Raw genomic sequence first — 20,487 nt, forward strand, 5'->3', positions numbered from 1 at the left:
AGGCACTGAAGCCACACAGGTCAGACCCTACCTCCAAAAATGCTTAGCTAGTATGCAAGTTACTTTCTCTGAATCTTTGGTCTTGTCTGTAAAATTGAGAAACTAATGCATTTTGCATAGGGGTGTTACAAGAGTTAAATGAAATAATGCTTATAAAGCACTTGGAACAGGGTAGACATTGAGGTGTGATCTCTCTTCTTTTAAATATAGAGGATATTTAATGTTCTTTACATACAGAATATTAGATAATCCAGTAGTATTTGGAAACCAGATCGAGCAGTTCATTGTAAAGATGTTTCGTAAAGAAGCTCATTGAGTTTCCATGTGGCTTTCTTTGAATTTCAGTAGAGAAAAAGGGTTTGAAAGATCATGTGTGAAGCTTTCTCAGCAATTCTCAGTCTGGAGTGGGTTAGGACCACCCACACACGCTTACTAGGAAAGCGCTGTCCGTGGTGCTAGCGATCGTATGTAACGCTGGCAACATTTCCCCCGCCCAAATTCTTTTCCTGTCAACTTACGTGGTGAATCTCTCACATTAGCTGCCTCGCTGAAGATTCTTACTCATTCCGCTAACTGGATTTTTCCCTATCTTGCCACTCTTTATCTATGTCCCCTACAACTAAAAACAATTTTCTCCAATCTCTTTATCAACTCCAAATAGTTTTTATTTTTCAGACACTTTGGCCATGCTTACCACTTAAGAAGGTGACTCAAAAATTGGTTCAAGCTATCTTTTTCTACCCTTTTTGTTGAGTTTCAGAGAAACCCAAAGCTCAAAGCTAGAACACAAGAAAGAATTAATGATGCATTCTCTAAAGGCTCTTCATCTGGCAACGCCTCTAAGAAATCCCCTGCATCTCCATCTTGAGTCAAGTTCCCCCCTTCTTACTCCCAAAATATCCTATAGGTACATCCACAGTAAAGTTATCACATTAAATTGAAACTCTCTATTCGTTTTGAGTGACACCAGGGAGACTTTCTTAAAATCTAGCACCCAGGGGCGCCTGGGTGGCGCAGTCGGTTAAGCGTCCGACTTCAGCCAGGTCACGATCTCGCGGTCCGTGAGTTCGAGCCCCGCGTCGGGCTCTGGGCTGATGGCTCAGAGCCTGGAGCCTGTTTCTGATTCTGTGTCTCCCTCTCTCTCTGCCCCTCCCCCGTTCATGCTCTGTCTCTCTCTGTCCCAAAAATAAATAAACGTTGAAAAAAAAATTAAAAAAAAAATCTAGCACCCATATCTTACTCAGTTGTGGACTCCTAGAATATAGGATATGCTGGAGCTAAATTTCGTTGAACTAATTTAATTACTGGACCCATTAGAAGAAATATCTGAACAACCCTCCTTTAAAAGCAACCTGCCTTGTTACCTTTCGCTGTGCACTAAATTTCAGGGTAGCCAGGCTATTCTGATGAAGATACTATGATGAAGATATTCTGATAAAGACATTTGCTACTGCATCCACCTGTATGAGTCTGATGACTCAGCCCCTCAGAGTGACTACCAAAAAACTCTGACTTCCCACTGTCCATATTTCCTCTTCCCTCTCCCATTCTACCTACATATCTGCAATCCCCAGAACACTGTGGGTGGGGACTGGCCCCAAAGACTGGAGAAAAAAAAGCTCATCTATTCTTTTCATCCAGAAATAGACTTCTATTCCTCTGGCCAGGCCAAGGAATGGAGCCACCATCAACAAATAAAAGGAATTTTCTTTTTCAGGTAAGTGTGGAGGTTCAAATAAGAGAAAAAGATAGGAAAATTAAGAAAGAAAACTAAGAGATGGAGGTTGGATAAGAGAGAGAAAAAAATGGTTATTAATGCTGCCTTCCTTCTCTTCCCTATCCAGGTGGATTTCGACTCTGTCTCAATCAGTAGATCTCCATCCCTAACCACCACTTCCATGGGCTCCCCTAACTTTAAAGAGCTCTTCTTTAGTCTACAACGGACTGGGGGGAAGGGAGTCCAAGCTAAGGAATGCTAGAAGAAACATGTGAAACAAACTCATTTGTAAGCAAGCAATTGCCTTCCCTTAAAAACTGCCTTCCTCTGCACTATGAACCAATAAATGATCTTGTAAATGAGAACTGTTCCATGTTAAGAGAAGCTCAGTGTAATGTGGTTCCTCACCAAAACTTTCAGACAACAGATACATAACTTGTGGTTCTCTTCCTATTTCAACCAAACATCAGCTGTAATTTCTTAAATCTTCAGAGCAATGCATACGTTAATTCAAACTCACCTAGGAAGATTGGGAAGAAAAGAAAAGCAACTGGCCTTTAAATCTTCAGAAGAGGATTTAATGACAGGTTCAGCCTGTTTAATGACAGGCCCAGCACCACACCCCTGTTTTATTATGTTTCATTATTACTGCATAAATTTCCTTTATTACTCAGGATAAATAAAAATCAAATACTTGCGAAGTGGGTTTAAATAGGTAAGCGTGCAAACAAAAATAATACTGTTCAAATATCATGAAACTGGAATTTCAGATTCTTAAAATATATATTTATATTTTTTAAATGTCTCACGTGCACCAGTTTGCCATTGTCAATCTCAAACTAGGTTTGTTTTTTGGAGCTGTGTGTGTATCTATTATTCAAAGATGAAAAGAATAAAAATCACATTCAAAACAGGATTCTCAGGATTTTTCACTGTAACTGATTTTTGACTGATTCAAATAGGAAGACACACCCAAAAGAAAATTGCTAAGGTTGATGCAAGATGAAAAGCTAGTGAAGTTCAAGTACTGCCTGGGGGTGAATTTAACCTGCATGACAGGTGCAAAGCTGTCACTTTCAGAAATCTTGGGAGAGCCAGAGTTATTTTAAATGCCTTTCTCTCAGCCAGCCATTCAATTATACAAGGAGCGACTAACGTCCCCAAAGTGAAAGCAGCTGGCACGGGACTGAGGAATAGAAATCCTCTGCTCCGCCTGCTGGAGGAAGGGGATTAGGAGCTGAGTGCATGGATTCAACTTTTCCAAACCTTAGTTAAGGCCTTGCAGGACACTCGGCGAGCAGGACAACAGGCTCTGCGCGCTTCCTGTCTGGCGCATGCGTCCCAGCAGAGTCTGGGCTGGCTTCCCAACACCGCCCTCCTCCCGCGCCCCGCCCCTACCTCGTCGGCTGTAACGTCATCCGAGGGCCGGGCCTCGCAGCCTGCAAAGTGGGGACTTGCCCGGCCCGGCCAGACGGACAGGGGGCGGAGCCTAAGGGGGTGGGGAATACCCTGTCCGGCCGCCCAGCTGGAAACGGACTCATTCCCTTGCAGGCTCTCTACCTAGCCGCACCACTGCGACCAAGCGAGGCGCTTTTTCCCGGGAGCGAGCTGGGAAAAGCCCGATTTAGCCACGAGTGGCTCGGCCATTGCACGGGCCGCCTAAGCCACAGGAGGACGGTGAAAGAGAGCTGAAGCTAACCTGAGCTCTCCCACGTAGGGGTGAGCGCGCCAGGGCGAGGTGGGGAAGAAGGGAGGAGTGTGGCGAAGCTCACAGCCAGTGGTGGATTATCCGGGCCAGTCTGCGTCTGTGGACTGCGAAATGCGCGAGGAGGACAAGGGCATGCTCCGTGGTGGCGGCGACGGCGCGGGCCTGGCCAACGCCTCCGCGCGGGGGCAAGTGGACACTGTGCAGCAGCTCTTGGAAGCCGGTGCGGATCCCAACGGAGTCAACCGCTTCGGAAGGCGCCCAATCCAGGTAGCTGGGGCCCTGGGGCCTCGCCGGCAGGGGGCGCAGGAGTGCAGGGGAGCGGCCTCCGTGGGACGCGACTGGGACCGAGATCTTCACCGACGTCCCTTTTTCTCTCTTCCTGGAGGTGTGGAGCCTAGGTGTAAAACAGGTTCTCCCGCCCCAAAGATCCTAAAGAACGGGATTGGAAAAAAAACATTACTTCAGTTTGGTTTTCTTTTTAGTGGTGGAAAAAATGTCAATAGTCTCTCCTCCGTCTCATGATCACAGATACAACGGATAGATTCAATTGGGAAGAAAAGGAGAGGTTATTTGGGGAGAAAAACTTTTGTCTTGTCTGTCTTTAAACAAATATCTATCAACTTTGAATGATAATTAAATTACAAGTTACACAGTCCGGATTAAATTTGAGGAATCATGCAGAATCACATTACATGAAAAAATTCGCCGTGAACTTCTAGGTTGTGATATAAAATTCTTTGTATTTTTTCCTCATAGAGGCAAACTGAATACAAAGAGATGAGCCAGGATTCCTCGATCAAAGTATTTAATTCCTTTTATGTTAGAAGTGTCTCTTGAATATTACATAAGAAAAAAATGCTTTTATGGATTTTTGCTTAATTATCATACAAAATGATTGGATTACAAAAGCATGCTTATAGCAACTGTTAGGTCCTTTTTAAATGGCAGAGGTTCTACATGAATAATTAGCCTCTTCGTTGATAAAGTTCTTTTGTTCAATATGTTTATTAATCTCGCTTTAATGAGTACATCTGTATTTTTTCATTCCTTTAAAATCCAATATCTTGTGCTTTATTGTTGACTATAATGGTCACAATTAGTATTCATCTCAATGTCACATTCTAGAACCAAACTATTATTAAGGAGTCTTGTTAACTGTATAGATTTTTAAAGGAAATACGTGTCCATTCCTTTTGCATTCTTGGAAAAGTGTTCTAAGAAGCAGCAAAAATCTTGTAAAGTAGTTCTTAGACTTCAAATAATATTAATAATTGTAAAAAGATTTTAATTATAGTTTTAATTCACCATTTTCTGAGATAACAAAAAACCCTTTTTTCCTTCTATGTATGAAATACCTTACATTAACAGTGATAATGATAACATATCATGGTTTTTAAGGGAGGAAATGGATGCTTCTAATATTCATGAAACAAAAAAGTAGTATGCTATCTTTCAGTTACATGGTACATTTTAAAATACATGAACTGGCAAGAACAAGTAACTCTGTTTTGGATATTTAATTATCAAAAACTTTTATTGTTAATTACAAGAAAGTAAATGCTTGCATAATGTACATATACACAAATGGCTGCTACAGGATTACTGCTCTAAAACATCTTTTTTCTAAGTTATGCATTGCTCTGATTTGACTAACATCCAAGCTCTTTTTTATATAGCAAATTATTTACCATCTAACATTATAAAATCCTGTACAATGTAAATACAGTGTTTATTTTACATGCTTATGTTACATTAAATATATTACCCTTTAAACTTTATCCCTTACCTGTAACACCAACTTAAAAATATTAAAACTGGTAAATCATTTGTTAAAAAAAAACTTGTTTTCATCATCTTATTTTCTTTTTCCCCTCTATCTCCAATTTGACCCAAATTATCAGACCATATTCAGTTTATGACAACAGACATGCAGGCCAGTGAAAAGTAAAAACTCTGACAAGGGATTTACTATGAGAACTAAACAACCTATTTCTCCTCTAAAGCATGACTCTAACTCTTAAAAATATCAGCTGACTGCCTAATAAATATTTGTAGAGGTGGATTATGGCTGAGGTAGGAAACACATCAAGGGAAATAATTTAAGACTTTAAAGGCTTTTAAACTTAACTCTGCCCATAAATCATTTAACAAACTAGATTCCCATGTTCCAACGAAAATCAAGATTTTTTCTTTTTCTGCACAACGAGGATTAGTGCTTTATTATCAGCTCTTTCTTGTCTCCCCTTGTTTGGAGAATGAAATGGAACTCAAGCAGGGCTGAGTAAAGTGTAAAACGGGACGGGGGGGGCGGTGGCGGTGAGTGCATCAGCCAATGAAGCGTAACCAGACGGTCTCGAGGCTCCTAGCCCCTTTGCGTTAGTGAGAAACTTCATGAATAGGTATTTCTTTGAAATGGTTCTACCTCTGGTGGCCAGGCCTGCGTGTCGCTGCTCCCGCTGCCGCCCTGACCACTCTGCTCTCTCCGACAGGTCATGATGATGGGCAGCGCCCGCGTGGCCGAGCTGCTGCTGCTCCACGGCGCGGACCCCAACTGCGCGGATCCCGCCACCCTCACCCGACCTGTGCACGACGCCGCCCGGGAGGGGTTCCTGGACACGCTGGTGGTGCTGCACCGAGCCGGGGCGCGGCTGGATGTGCGCGATGCCTGGGGCCGCCTGCCCGTGGACCTGGCTGAGGAGCGGGGCCACCGCGATGTCGCCCGGTACCTGCGCGCAGCCGCGGGAGATTGATGGCCGGTCCAGCCAGCCGCCCACCAGGACATTTCTTTTCTCCCCTGTGCCCCACGCCCAACTTAGTTCAAGGAAGGCTACGAACTTGGAGCGGCGCAAAGCCTGAAAGCCTTCCAGGAGCCTTGACTCACCGTGGGGGAGGAGAAGCAGACCGTGAATAATTTTTTTTTTCCTTTTTCTTTTTCTCTGGATCCGGTCCTCACGCTCACCGTGAAGCAAGCGGACTTCCCAGAGATTTAGGAGCTGAACGTGAAGCCCCCCGGTGTTGTTGACTTTTCAGGCTTTTCTGGCAAAAAAGTGGCCTGTAGAGTCTCTAATGATCCGAGGTGCCTGCGAAACTTCACAGGAAAGACGCTGGTGGCAAGAGGGGCAGGCGGCGGCCACTGGCATGTGAGTGGGGGACGGGTGATCCGTTCGCCCCTCTGACCTTAAGGGAGCGCCCCGGAAGCCCCTACTGTAAGGCGTTGGGCCCCCGGAGGCTGGAGGGGAAACCGGAAGGCCGAGGAGACGGAGGACGACGAGAAGGACCGCAGACCTGGGCGCCACCAGGTGCCCAAGGCTTCCCACGCTGTGTGTTGCGCTGCAAAGCACTCACCTGCGAAGCGCTGCTTCCCGGAAGCCCCGCAGACATGTGCCGAGCTCCACCGCCAGGGACCGGAGGACGCGAGAGCGCGGTGAATTTTCCCACAGGTTCGAAAATCCCTGAGCCAAGATGACTCAGAACGGCTCTCGGAAGAGGGCTGTAGCCTGCCGGTGTTCCTCAGAGGAAAGGAGACTCTTCGGGAGTTCCAGAAGTCAGCGATCCGGAGGAAGTGGTGGATTGCAGGGAGGGCAACCGCCTCCATTAACCATTTGCTTCATCTGTGTACGACGGGATACACCCCCCCCCCCCGGAAGTCGGAAAAGATTTGGAGATGTTTTGAACTTTCGGGGTGTTCTTAACTTACCGGCGAGGCTTTAAGGAAGAAAGTAACTCCTTGGTAAAGAAGTGAAGAACTGCAGCTTTTAAATGAAACCTTGGCACGCTGCCAAAGCCTAGACCCATTTATCCATAACCTATTTATTTCTTTAAGTTTTCTGACCGGTTCCTTTACTAGAGTGTCTCGGGGGTCAAACTATGAAATATTCCAAATGTCTTTTAGAACACCGATGCACCCACCCAGTAAATTATCACGGGGTATTTCCCAGAGGGCTGCTGAAAGAGTAAACTGGGTATCAAACTGTTGAAAATGTATGATGATGGCTCACGGAATGTCTTAATATCCGCTGAACAAACTAAAGGGGCACTGCTTTTGGGATTTAATTTCCAGTGCTGCTTGATTCATTACAGCATTGGAACAACTGATACTTCAATACTTTAATAAAGAAAAAAAAAGCAATAGATGGGACTCCAAGGTCTGGCTAATTTGTTTTAAAAATGTATGATCATGGATTTACCACTAACTCCTGAGAAATGTTAAAGACTCAAAGAGGGTCATTTCCCTCACTCTTTGTAATGATTATTGATAAATGATACCAACAACAATTCATTAAAAAAAAAAAACCCTGCTACCCATACTAGGAAAAGATTTATACATGGTGTGTGTGTGTATGAGAGAAAAAGAGGAAAAAAATACTAACTTGGGAGACCAAAGGAAGGGGTTTCTTTGAACTGACTAAAAAATCTTTACTTCCCAATCAATTCTTTATGCCTCAGATGAATATATTACTGGGGAAAGGTAGTTGAGAATCAGAGCATTTCTTACTGGAAATAATATGTAAGCACTTATGGACACATACCTTAGGCCAGACATGCTTTAAAATACATTTGTGAATTTAATACTTAAACCTGAGAGATAGGTACCATTTCCCAGATGAGAACAAGACAGAGAAATATTGATTATTTTTATAATAGGGTATCATTTTTCCAATGTTCAAGACATTGCCACTCTACCAAAAGAAAAGTAGAATTAGTGATCTGAAAAAGAACAGAAATCATCAAAAGAGGCACTTCTATGGACTGCCTTCTGAAGAAAATGCAAAAGTCAGTGTCATCTAAAATACAAAAGGTCTGGGGCTCCCAGCTGGCCCAGTTGGTAAAGCATGTGACTTAATCTAGAGGTCCTGAATTCGAGCCCCACACTGTAGGGATTACTTACATGCAAAGATTACTTAAGTAATTAAATAAATATCTTAAAAATACAAGAGATCTGCTTTCATGTATATGTCAGCAGCTAATCATAACCAAATTCTGACATACAGTACTTACTAAGTTTTCATTACTAACAACCTATTGAGTTCTTTTGTGAAAACCTGAATAATTTTGGGCTTGGTATAATTTCACAGTGTCCAATTACTAAGCTACAAATAGATATGGACATGGAGATCATAGATGACAGAATGTATGTAAGAAAGTAAAATTTTTGTTTAAAATTTGTTCAATGTTTATTGTTGAGAGAGGGAGACAGAGTGCAAGCTGGGGAGGGACAAAGAGAGAGGGAGACACAGAATGCGGAGCAGGCTCCAGGCTCTGAGCTGTCAGCACAGAGCCTAAAGCAGGGCTGGAACTCACAAACTGCGAGATCATGAACTGAGCCGAAAATCAGGTGCTTAACCAACTGAGCTACCCAGGCACCCCTAAAATTTTAATTTTAAAAATTAGTTGGAGCAAGAACAGTTTTTCACCAAACTTTCCATGATCTTTTCCTGTTCTGTTTATAATGCCAGGGAAGCAGGAGAGGATGAAGGAAAGAGAAGTTAGGGCCTGACGAAAATAGAAGACCAGGGTCCCAGTATTGGTTCTTCAACTACATGATGTACTGAGTCATATAACTTTGATGAGCCTCAATTTCCCTCACCTTTAAAAGGTGGGAATTGGGCCAGATTACTCCTAAGTTCCCTACCATCACTAAAGTTTTACCCTTTACGAATTTGTCTCACACCTGACTGTAGTGGTGTCTTATATTTTATTAGTAATAATTGTGCCATAGTATGAATCCAGGAAGGATTATGTAGAAGAATAGAGAGGAACAACATGTTTTAAAATTCTGGAGCCCTGGGAAGGAAAAAAATCTTTATAAGCACCACCTCCACCAGTTAGTTGAAAAATGACACAACAAATTTGTGAGAAGTAGGAACAGAAAGGATGCTTTGCAAAATCAATAGTTTAGCATTAAGGTCTTTCTCACTTCATTTTACTTCTCATTTTGCCTGTTGCTGTTTGCATTTCTCTTATGCCACCTGGAGTCACTAGACGGATTGGTTTCTTAAAGTGAGATAAGCAAGTAGACCCAATAGATTTATAAAGTAATGCTGAATGAAGTAGGTAGCACAAACTAATACAAATGTTCTGAAAGAAAAAGCACTTTTAAAGGGAGCATATAAGAAGGGAGTCTGACCTAGAATGGGTTGGTGTAGGAGTTAGAACCAAGAGAAAAAGTTGGGCTGGAGTACCTAGCGGGCTTAGTGGGTAGAGTATGCGAGTCTTTATTTGAGGGTCTTGATCTTGGTGTTGTGAGTTCAAGCCCAACTCTCTGTTGGACTGTAGAGCTTAGTTTAGAAGAAAAAAAGAGAGAGAAAGAGAGAAGGTTGGGATATCAAAGTGCAAAGGGAAGAAAATGCTAAAATACATAGTCAACAGGAGATAAGTAACTCTGTAAACAGGTGTCATGGATTTTACAGACCCATTTCTAAGTGTCTGTACTTTCTCATTTGTTTCTACTGGAATCCTTAAATTTTGTCTGGGTGGTAGCAGAAACCGTCTGGTTAGGGAAGACCTTCTGTATCACCTAAATATGTACATGACAGCCTCAGAGTTCGTGTCCATACTCTGTCAGGAGGACAGAGAAGAGGAAAGCAACAAAAGAAAAACGAGGAGCAGCTCAGTGGTGTTTTGTGGAAGGAGGGTCAATAACTCAACAGAATTCATCAAATCAAACCCAAACAAACTTATATGGTCTACATATTTATGGGATTTGTGCAATATTCTCAGGCCTAAAATAATTCGAATCTGCTCATTCCCGACTACCCTGATTTTCTATAAAACTTTCTCAAGTTCAGCTACTACAAATGGGATAGCTCCTTTCTTGCCTCTTGAATCCCCCACTCAGAAGATTTTAATATCACTCCTTGCATAAGGAAAAAATTACCTTTAGATATGGTAACTTTTATATATCACTTATGTTTATAATTTATATTTAATTATATAATTATGTATAATATAGGTATAGTGTATACTATATGTAGTTATCTAATTTATATATTTATAATCCCATTACTAATTTTACCACAAATTTCCTTCAAAACCAGTGCAGCTAATGAAATACTATGTAACTAGCATGGATTACATATTAGGCACAGTAATATATATCAACATGTACATCAAAACTGAGCAACCAACTCTGATTTACTAATTTGAAGTTTGAAATAAATATAAACCAAAGATTTTACTGGGGAAAAAAAAACCATTAGAGATGTGTGAAGATAACGTGCTATCTCACAGCCATCTACATTACAGTGAAAGTTTACAAAGGAACCCCAAACACCTATGAATCCCCTTCCCACTCAGAGGCCCCCCTCCCCCACCCCCACCCCTCCATGAGACCTTCAGTACCTGTGGGTATGAGTTGCTGAGCTTTACCACCTTTCCTAGGGCACAGAAGAACCCTTTATCCCTGTACCCCCTCCCAACATGTCACCTAGACTTATAAATACTAACCTTGCCTAAAATATTTTGTCATCTTCTACTACTCTCTATTGTCTGGATTGCCTTTGATAGAGTTATCACATAAGGATCTATTCAATATTGCAGGAGCCTTTTATCTGCTTAAATCTCACCATAAACAAAAGAACTTACTATCATCCTTTCTAGGGAAAAATTGAATGATACTTCATTTTACATTCACCTTAGGTATTTATTATATCTTTACAATGATAGTGCTATCCCCAGCAGTCATTTGCGACCAACATATAAGGATGCAGTTCTCTATCTTGGCTCCATATTAGAATCACCTATATAGAGAGATGTTCTAGAATTTAGATTTATTGACCAACATCCAGTCTAAAGAATTAGAATCCCTAGGTTTGAGGCTCCAAGTGTCTCTGGTGGTTACTTTAAAATTCTTGTTCATGATAAACTTTCAAACAGTACAGAAAATAAACAAAATTAAGTGAAAATCTCCTAAAACCTCGCTACCCCTCCCCATTCTCACTACCCAGGGGTAACCATGATTTTTAAAAATTTTTAACTGACCTTCCAGAAATATAGGTACATATAATTGTAAACACCTCTCCCCAATAATCACACTTGGAAAACGTAAATGGGATCATACTATTCTACAACTTGTTTTCTCTGATTAGTAATAGATCTTTGACAACTTTCCTTATCAGGACACAGAGATACACTTCATTTTTTTATGGCTGTATAGTATTGTGGTTTAAAATGTTTTTAACGTTTATTCACTTTTGAGAGGGAGAGAGAGACAGAGCGTGAGCATGGGAGGGGCAGACAGAGAGGGAAACACAGAATCTGAGCTGTCAGCACACAGCCCGTTGTGGGGCTCAAACCCACAAATAGTGAGACCATGACTTGAGCTGAAGTCCCAGACTGAGCCACCCAGGCATCCTGCGAATAGTATTGTGTTTTATGGATGAAACCCAGTTTTAAAAAGAAACCTATTGATAAACAAATTATCTCCTTTTTCCTTTCTTGATTTTTTTTGTGCTACTACCTATGATGCTATAAAGAATCTTTTTTGCATCCTTAAGTGAATTATCTGCAGAAACTTATAGAGAGAAATTCATAGGGTTAAGAATACATCTCTCTTTCTCACACAGGCACACAAAGTGTGTGTGCATACATGTGTCGTATGTAAAACCTTTCCATACTTATATATACATATATATATTATGTGTATGTATATCTTCAATATTAAATGAGTGTGTATATATTCACACATATAATTATGTATTTTTCATACTTGTATGAGTTATAGGAGTGGGACTGCATATCTTTACATATGTATATAAACATGTCTGTATATATAAAAATACAAATAATATCATAAATACAAATATATGCATGCATAACATGCACCTCTTTCCATACATGTATATTACATATAGCATATATATATTTCCATACTTATATTTATGTATGTGTGTATCTTTGCATACGTACATGAGTTATGGGAGAGGAATTGCTAAGCCAAAGGGATACATATGCATGTTCAATTTTTATAAATACTATAAAGTTGCCTTCCAAAACAATACACCAAGTTACAATAGTGTGTGTGATTGTTTCCTGACAACTTTACCAACACTACCATTCCTTTTTTTATTTTTGCCACATCCATAGATACTGGTCATTATTTCTGTTATCCTTCTTCACTAATGAGTAAAACTGAGTGTCTTTCCATATATTTTTCTGCCCATTTGACCATTTGTATATGCTCTACTATAAACAACCCATTGTATTCTTTGCTCATTTTTCTACAAGCTTATCTTTTCATATATGTATTTACTTACATATTCTAAAAGTTACTCTTTTGTCATATATGTTCAGATGATAGTTTTTAAATCTTGCTTATGGTGACTTTGGTCTTATACCTTTGGGGTTTTCAGTTTGAACATGTGCAATATTAGAGAAGTTTCTCATGGAATTCTCATCGTCAAGAGTTACCAGAGGGAAGAAACTAGTATCCTGGGACATCATGGGAGGAGACGGGCAGGTGGTACAACATAAGTTAAGTAAAATGCTCTCTTCTATCTCTGTCCGTGGGATGAACTTTCTGATCCAAAATAGAAAATCCTTTGCCTCCATTTGAAAACTCAGAGAGAGCTGAGAGATCAGTTTTTTAGGCCAAAGGAAGAGAGCAATGAAAAGAAATCACATTCAGTGATTCTGCACAAATGACCCACTGATAGCTCACTCCCTACTGACACCAGCCTTTAGTACAACAGAAAGAGCACGAGGCTTGTAGTCTAAAGACCTCCTTGATGATTACAGCCCTTACACTTGCTGGCCATAGACTGTCCAAGATTTGAGCCTCTCCGGGCCTGTTTTCTCACCTGTAAAGTGGAAGTAGAAATCCCAAATTCAAAGGGCCACTGTGAGGATATAATAAGTAATACATGTGAAAGTGTGTACACATAATACTACCCAGTTCTTAAGGATGCATTTTTTAAAGATCCCATAGCCAAAAGCCATTTGGGATTCCAAAAGTCTTTGTAATGCCACAAATTAGTTGTTTTGCTAAAGATTCAGCTCCATAATTATATTTTGCTTAGTCTACTATTAAAATTGCATAGAATTCCCCCTGCATACCACAACGTACAAAACACAGGTGTTCGGCAGCAGGGGAAAACCAAGATGGAATTGAAGTTTAAATGTTAAAATTTATATTCATTGGACACAGAGCTTACTGTAGAATGACCTTAATGCTCTTACTCAAATGGCATTCCTCTGAAGTGGGCAACTTCCCTTATCCCCAGACCAAGTTTGGGTGGAGATGAAATGGCTATAGGTTAAGCTATACAGACTGCATCAATACAGACAGATTCCTGAATTTAAACTTGTCTGGAAAACTGAGGCTCAGTAAACCCCTCAGACATAATGGGATAATGTGATAGCTAATTAGGTGTCAACTTGGCTAGAGTACCTAGATGTCTTCTCAAACACCAGTCAAGATGTTGCTGCAAAGGCATTTTTTAGGTATGATTAACATTTAAATCCAAAGACTTTGGGGGGGGGGGAGCAGATTATCCTCCACAATGCATGTGGGCCTCACCAAGGCCGCAAGTGAAAAGACAGGTTTTCGGAAGAAAAAGGAATTCTGTCTTCAGGCTGTCTTTTGACTCAAAGCTGCCTCCTCTGTTCTTCCCTGCGTCTCCAACCTCATCTACGTATCTTGCAGATTTCAGACTTGCCAGCCCCTATAATCAAGTAAGCCAGTTCCTTAAAATAAATCACACACAGAAACACATGCACACATGTCCTATCGGTTCCATTTCTCTGAAGAGCCCTAATAATTTCAAGAGATGTGCAATACAGGTCTTCTTGACCTCACCCACTATGGTTTACTGCCACAGCTAATCCCCCCTTCCTGGAAACCCTTCACTCTACCACTTGTCCAGGGTTCTTCTAGAATACCATACTGGATATTACACTGTTCTCTAATGGTGTGCAAAGTCGCTTCCCTAAGATGGACTGAACTTCAAATTCAGTATCCCTCTTCTACATGATTTTTGTATTGTTGTTATTATTACTATCATTAGCATCATTGGTGACAGCTTAGGGAGAATCTCCCAGGGAGGTGGTGTTTGAGTTTCGACTGGCTTTGAGAATTTGATGATCAAACTATATTCAATATACCCAAGGACAAATGGAAAGTATTACTCTTAATAATTACATTAATAGTAAAAGTAATGTATACGTGAAAAAAAACTAATACCTTCCTGGAATTGGGCAGCATTTTCCCTCCAGGATGCTTTCTCTACCCACCCTCTAATGTGCCCCTCCTCTATTGGCCATAAAATGAAATCCCCTCATTATAATCCATCTCACCCATGAAGGGTCTGGGGGAGGGGGTCATGGGTGTAAGTGTAAGACAGAACAGAATCTGGCTCCCATGGAGTTTACCTACCACTGTAAGAGACAAACCACAAACAAGTAAATAATCACATAGGATAATTTCTGTATGCTAAATGCTATGCAGGGAGAAAAAAAAAAAAAAACACACCACCACATCAACATGGTGATAAGATGGGGCCTGAAAGAGGAAGAGTCTGTGAGCAGGGAAACTTGAGAAGAGATCTGAAGGAGAAAGAGCTAGCCTCGTGAAGACGGAGAAAGAGAATTCAGTCTAGTCGGAGAAGTAGCACGTAGCCCCAGCACGGAACACAGTGCTCAGTAAATTGAGTGAATCCTACAGGTTCCGGGAGAGGTGCGTTTGTGAAGACCTAGACATTTAGAGTAGCTACTTAAGACTGGTACCTAAGTCTCGCTTCTTCTAACCGGCCTGGTCGGCGGCTCGGTCTCGGGATGAAGGGAGGGATGGAGAACGGGAAGACATCTGCCGCCAGACCCGGCCTCTCGGTACACTGCTTGGGCAAGGCAAGCCTCGCTTTTCTCCACGTAGTGAGGGGCTTGGCACCTGATCTGTAAGGCTCTGTCAGCTCTCACGCTGTGGGTCCTCTTCGGCAGCTAAGCCACCACCCCGGGCACATAGAAGAAACCACCGCGCCGCGGGGCCACCTTTAGGGTTCCGCGAAGGCTGGGCCTAGTCCCACATCCTCTGTTACACGCGCGGCCGGCCAGGCCGCGCCTCCAGCCCGAGAGGCTGTAGATCGATCGCTACTGACTACAGGCCCTGGAGGTTGGGGAACCGGGTCAGCGCCACCCGCCTGAAAGCTGCGTCCTGGGCTGGACTTCCCGCCTTTGGGGAGCCAGCGAGCCGGCGTCCGAGCTCCATCCAGCCCCGGAGCGGGGACCTGCGCTGCTGCGCTCTGGAACTGGGCTCCGTGTCCTTAGGCCGCCTCCGTATCCTCGACTCACCCCTCCTTTATGCTGCCGCTTCCTTTCCTTCCCCCGCTTTTCCTGTGCTGAGTGGACCACGGAGGGGAAGGGGGAGGGAGGGTGGCCGGCAATAAAAGATCAGTGGTGTGGAAGAAACCGGAGGGCAGGGGCAGGAAGCCGGGAGCGCGGGAGAGCGGACAGCGACCGCGCTGAGGAGTCGGGCAGCGAAAGCCGAGGGTGTCGGAGCGCCGGGAGGGAGGAGAAGGAGGAGGGCTCTCCGCCGGGAATCACTGACCGCGAGGAAACCGGGAAAAGCGGGGAGCAGCCCCTGGGGGGGAGGGGAGTGCCGCGGGCGGAGGAAAGAGGAAGAAGCGTTCAGATGTTGCGCCGCTTCTCGAAGGTTAAAACCGAAAATAAAAACTGCCGGGCTTCTCCGCCCAGTCCCGCGCTCTCGGCGACGCTGGAGCACAGAGGGGAAGAGGTACCCCGACCCAGCAAGGAAGCCGGGGTTGGGGTTCGGCTCCACCTACCTGCTGGGGCGCCAGGCCCGCTGCTCCGGCGGCGCCAGCGCCACTCAGTGTCCACATGTCGCGTCGGCTGCAGGCAGCGGTTTCCTTTAATTTCGCTCGTTTCCCAAATCAAGAAGTGGAGCGTAGCGCCATTTCTTTCAAAACTGACATCCAGCCTCCTGAGTGGCTGATCGAGCGCTGAGATGACCTTGCTTTTCCTTTCTTTTTCCTCTTTTAAATAATCCGGTTTGGAGGAGTGGAAGATCTCTAGCGAGGAGCGCGAAAAATAAAAGAAGTGGGGGGGGGGGCAGGGGAACTGGGGCGCGAGCGAGCAGGACTGGAAGCTGCCGCATGGCAACGCGGCGGTTCCTGCTTACGGCCGTGTCAGGTGACAAATGTTGCGAGGGGGCGGGGGCCTGGAGATGAGTTCTGGCGACAGGCCCTTGAGCTGTCACTGCGTGGGGCGCCCGCGCGGATCGGGCGGGAAAGAAGTCGTGGGGGAAGGGAGGAGAACCTTGGGTGCTAGCGGCCCGCGCGCGCGCAGCACTCCGAGCTTCTCCGCCGGCCTTTCCCGCGCGCGCCGGGCGCAGAACGGTTCTGAGACCTGGGGAGGTCGGGGGCGCGCGAGCGCGCGCAGGGAACGCGGGGGCGCGCCTGCGGGGCGGGGATGGGCGGGGGGCGGTGCGTGGGTCTCAGTCTGAGATCGGGGGGCGGGCGCGGCGCTACCTACCTCTGGTGCCAAAGGGCGGCGCAGCGGCCTCGGAGCACAGCGGTGGTGGCGGCTGCTGAAGTATGGTGCGCGCGTTTTTGATCACAGTGCGGATTCGGCGTGCTGGTGGCCCTCCACGAGTGAGGGCTTTTGTTGTGCGGATCGCGCGGCCAGCGGGTGAGTGGGCAGCTCCGGGTGTGCGGGCCGCTGCGGCCCTGGTGCTAAAGCTAGTGAGGAGCCGTCGCAGAGCGCAGCAGCCGCATCCTAGAAGAGCAGGTAAGAAAGGCCTCGAAAAGTCCCGGGCGCAGTCGGCCTTTGGAAGACTTTGTTTGGTATGATTTAATACAGATAAACCATCTTCTAGACCAGGATAGGAGGAGGAGGTTTCTAGGGGTGGAACCTCTTTCCCGGTTCGGGTTACAGTTGCTTAGAGGTGTGGTGCTCCCAATGTATTGAGCCCGGGGCTCCTTTCACACACCTCCTCAATCCGGTGAAACTCTGGGAGGAACCGGGAGATCCCAAACCCACCTTAGAAGTCAGTCACTCCTGAATTTCCTGGGTGAGAGCCAGTAAACACTCGCGCGCGCACACACATGCAAACACACACACACACACACACACACACACACGCACGCACACACTCTGTGAAGGTGTATTTCTAGGGCACTTTATTTCGCCCTGGAGGAAAGTATTACCAAAGGTCTTAGTTTTAAGGGGGCCACCTGTTGTCTCCTCTGCCAGGTCAACTCTCTCTCCTTACAGTAGTGGGGGATGTTAGAGGTTGGGGGCTGGCACGTGGTTTGACTTCCCGAAATAGTAACACTGATCGAAGAAGCAAACATTTGCTTTTGCAGTCTATAGAGAGAGTTGGGCTTTCGTAGTGAGGCGCAGACTTCTTATTTGAAATCTTGACAGATTCAAACTGCTCCGAATGATGCTTAGCATCAAATGTTTAGCAAAAAATAGACCTACAGTGGTGAGTCTGAGAAATCACTATTAATCATACTTTAATCCTCTCAGGCCACAATGAACACTTGTTTAAAAATGAGGCCTACTTCTTGAAAAACAAAATCCTGGGTAGTTTTGTCTTCACAACAGACAAATCTTTACACGGTGTAATTTCCTATGACCAGAATAATTGAAAAATACACATTGCTACAATATGCAGAATCCTAATTAGAACTTGGATAATAAATCTAAAAGCAATTTAATGAGACTTAATTTTTGTGACCTTACACAAGTAAGGCATCCATTTCCACCAATAGACGTTTTAAAAAAACAAATGCGGGGGGAGGGGGAATTTTTTTCTCCCCAACGTTAATAGGCCTTTAACACGTAAATGTAAAACTGTTAAACTATAGGTGTTTAGTTAGGTACCTCCATTTCTAATGCCAAAAATTTACAAGCAGGGGCGCATGGCTGACTCAGTCGGTAGAGCAAGCACCTCTTGATCTCCGGATTCTAAGTCCGAGCCCCACTTTGGGTGTAGAGATTACTTAAAAATAAAATCTTAAAAAAAACTTACAATGTATAGAGTAAATACACATTTTCTTTTTCATATAATTATGAAAGTTCAGTATTTTTAAAGAATTAGTAAGAGCTTGTAAAAGATTTCATGGCATGTTGCTGGACTTAACTTTCCTTCATTTTAAAACATTAACAAGACCCTGTTTGTTTTATGGTGCTTTATTCTGGCCAGCAAATGTTTAGCCATCATATATTTTTGAATATCAGAGTGGTTACTATTACTCTCTACTTAAAGCTATTTTATTTAAAGTGTTAGGTTGCTTCTGGAAATCTATAGTAACAAAGTAGAAAGTTTTAATCTGTGTAAGTATTATAATTATGTGTTTTCTATTTTAGGAATACACAATGTAATAGTGCAATTAACTTTAAGTTAAAGACATATTTTATACATTTTATGAAATGTTAAAAATACAAAAATGGTAGTTCTTTGAAAGTAGCCATTTATTCCTTGTTATTTAGGTATAAATCAATTTTCAGGAATAATATGTAAAGTTATTTAAAAATGTATTGACTATTTGAAAAGCCCAATTTTTAGTAAATATCTGAAGGCAGAACACATGACTTAGGTAGAATAGACTATTTCTTAAATATACGCGCAATTCTCCAACTTCATTTTTTAAGTTATACACATATATAAACTTATGGAAGTATTAATTATAAATGACATATAATTATATAGTTCACATAAATATATATTATGCCTATGGTTATATTGATTTAAGAACGTATATAGAATGGATGGTAATTATGTTGGGACCCATACAATTTCTTAAGAGCCACAATGCTTAAAAAAATTCTTGTGTGAATTACTTAATATTAATATAAGTATAGAAGGTGTTATTTTTTGTTTTTAAAGTTTCTGCAACTATGTTCATTATGACTTTTTATTTTTATATGACTGGAAAATGTATATAATAAAATTCCACATTACTAGTTTCTTATTCACACATGCCTGATGAATTACATTAATTGATTTGTTGTTATTTCTACCTTGGTGTGTTCACAAAATAGTCATATTTATATAACAGTAAGTGTTTATTTGTTTACTGCTATTTGGGAACCCTTAGGATTTTTTATCCCCTTTGACAGAATAGCATTCTCTCAAGGTAAGCTCTATACAGTTAGCATAAACCATAATTCGCAATGCGTACATGATCCCCAGGTTGTATTATGTAAAGAAACAATAACACTTAACCAAACTCAATATTTATTTACTTCTTTGGGGTCTCTTGAATTTTAAAAAGTCCATTGTCATCCTCAGGTAGCAAGGACATAACCTTGTCTACGTCCATAATATTTTATATGTCTGTTAATACATGTTAGTTCATCCCTAGTAACTACCATGGTAGGGTTAATCTAAACCATTTTCCCAACATGTGAGTGACCCCTGTTAGTAAAATGATCCAGATCATCTCAAAAATACTTTCTTAGCTGAACATTTGATCCAGTATTTTTATTCTTCACAATTTTTCTTCCTTTTTGAGAAGCATAACAATCTCACTCATCCCCTCCACACTAAAACTCCTTGGGCCAGAGAATCCTTCTGTCTGCTGCAAAATCTAACCTGATTAAAAAAAAAGTTGTGATGCTTTATTTCTACAGTTTAAATTATGTAAACAATGGATATTCTTTCACTTTATAAATATAAAATTATAGTTATTTACTAACTTTTTAAAAAAGCTACAATTCTCTAAATTCTCATTGTCACATAATGATAGCTATTAATGCACTTCTTAAACCCCTCACTGGCAAGGATATTTTTACTGTAGGTATGAAGAACTTTTAAAATATCCATACATTTTTGGGGGCACCTGTTTGGCTCAGTCCACAGAGCATGTGACTTGCAAGTTCAAGCCCCATGTTGGGCATAGAGCTGACTTAAAAAAAATTTTTTTAATCAGAAAAAACATCCATACATTTGTATTCTCTGTGTGGGCATCATCCAATGAAAGAAAGATTCTGACAGAGGTTAATACAGACAAATAGTAGCAAGAAATTGAAAATTGCCTTACATTCTAGCAACAAGATGTTAAATTGTGGTACAAAACTATGCTCTGGAATAATGGTCTGGAAT

At 42.5% G+C, this 20,487-nt stretch overlaps 1 protein-coding gene and 2 long non-coding RNA genes across 22 annotated transcripts in view; 2 read left to right on the forward strand and 1 right to left on the reverse strand.

The window, feature by feature from the left end:
• LOC125150883 (uncharacterized) overlaps positions 1-17,310 on the reverse strand; it is a 195,719-nt gene extending 178,409 nt beyond the window's left edge. For 9 of the 14 annotated variants that reach the window (XR_007146524.1, XR_007146523.1, XR_007146522.1 and 6 more), the window contains exons 1-3: positions 16,908-17,310; positions 16,199-16,444; positions 3,417-3,854 (exon numbers count right to left, since the gene is read on the reverse strand). This is a non-coding gene — a long non-coding RNA (uncharacterized LOC125150883). Of the gene's footprint in view, positions 1-3,416; positions 3,855-16,198; positions 16,809-16,907 lie in introns of those variants that run through there. The other 5 variants (XR_007146531.1, XR_007146528.1, XR_007146521.1 and 2 more) reach the window with 3 other exon arrangements.
• Positions 1-19,046, forward strand: part of LOC125150885 (uncharacterized) — a 43,107-nt gene extending 24,061 nt beyond the window's left edge. For 6 of the 7 annotated variants that reach the window (XR_007146535.1, XR_007146534.1, XR_007146540.1 and 3 more), the window contains one exon: positions 1,845-2,081. This is a non-coding gene — a long non-coding RNA (uncharacterized LOC125150885). Of the gene's footprint in view, positions 1-1,844; positions 2,082-19,034 lie in introns of those variants that run through there. The other variant, XR_007146536.1, reaches the window with a different exon arrangement.
• CDKN2B (cyclin dependent kinase inhibitor 2B) lies at positions 3,537-7,554 on the forward strand. Its single transcript, XM_047831326.1, has 2 exons — positions 3,537-3,692; positions 5,915-7,554. The coding sequence occupies exons 1-2, from the start codon at positions 3,537-3,539 to the stop codon at positions 6,173-6,175; spliced, it is 417 nt and encodes a 138-aa protein (XP_047687282.1). The 3' UTR covers positions 6,176-7,554.
• Positions 19,047-20,487: the final 1,441 nt, after the last annotated feature.

The sequence above is a fragment of the Prionailurus viverrinus genome, chromosome D4, assembly GCF_022837055.1.
Source record: "Prionailurus viverrinus isolate Anna chromosome D4, UM_Priviv_1.0, whole genome shotgun sequence".
In the NCBI taxonomy this organism is placed as follows: Eukaryota; Metazoa; Chordata; class Mammalia; order Carnivora; family Felidae; genus Prionailurus; species Prionailurus viverrinus.

Coding starts and splice junctions, on each gene's coding strand:
- CDKN2B (XM_047831326.1), top strand. CDS start 3,537: ATGCGCGAGGAGGACAAGGGCATGCTCCGTGGTGGCGGCGACGGCGCG. Junction 3,693..5,914: donor TCGGAAGGCGCCCAATCCAG/GTAGCTGGGGCC, acceptor TCTCTCCGACAG/GTCATGATGATGGGCAGCGC.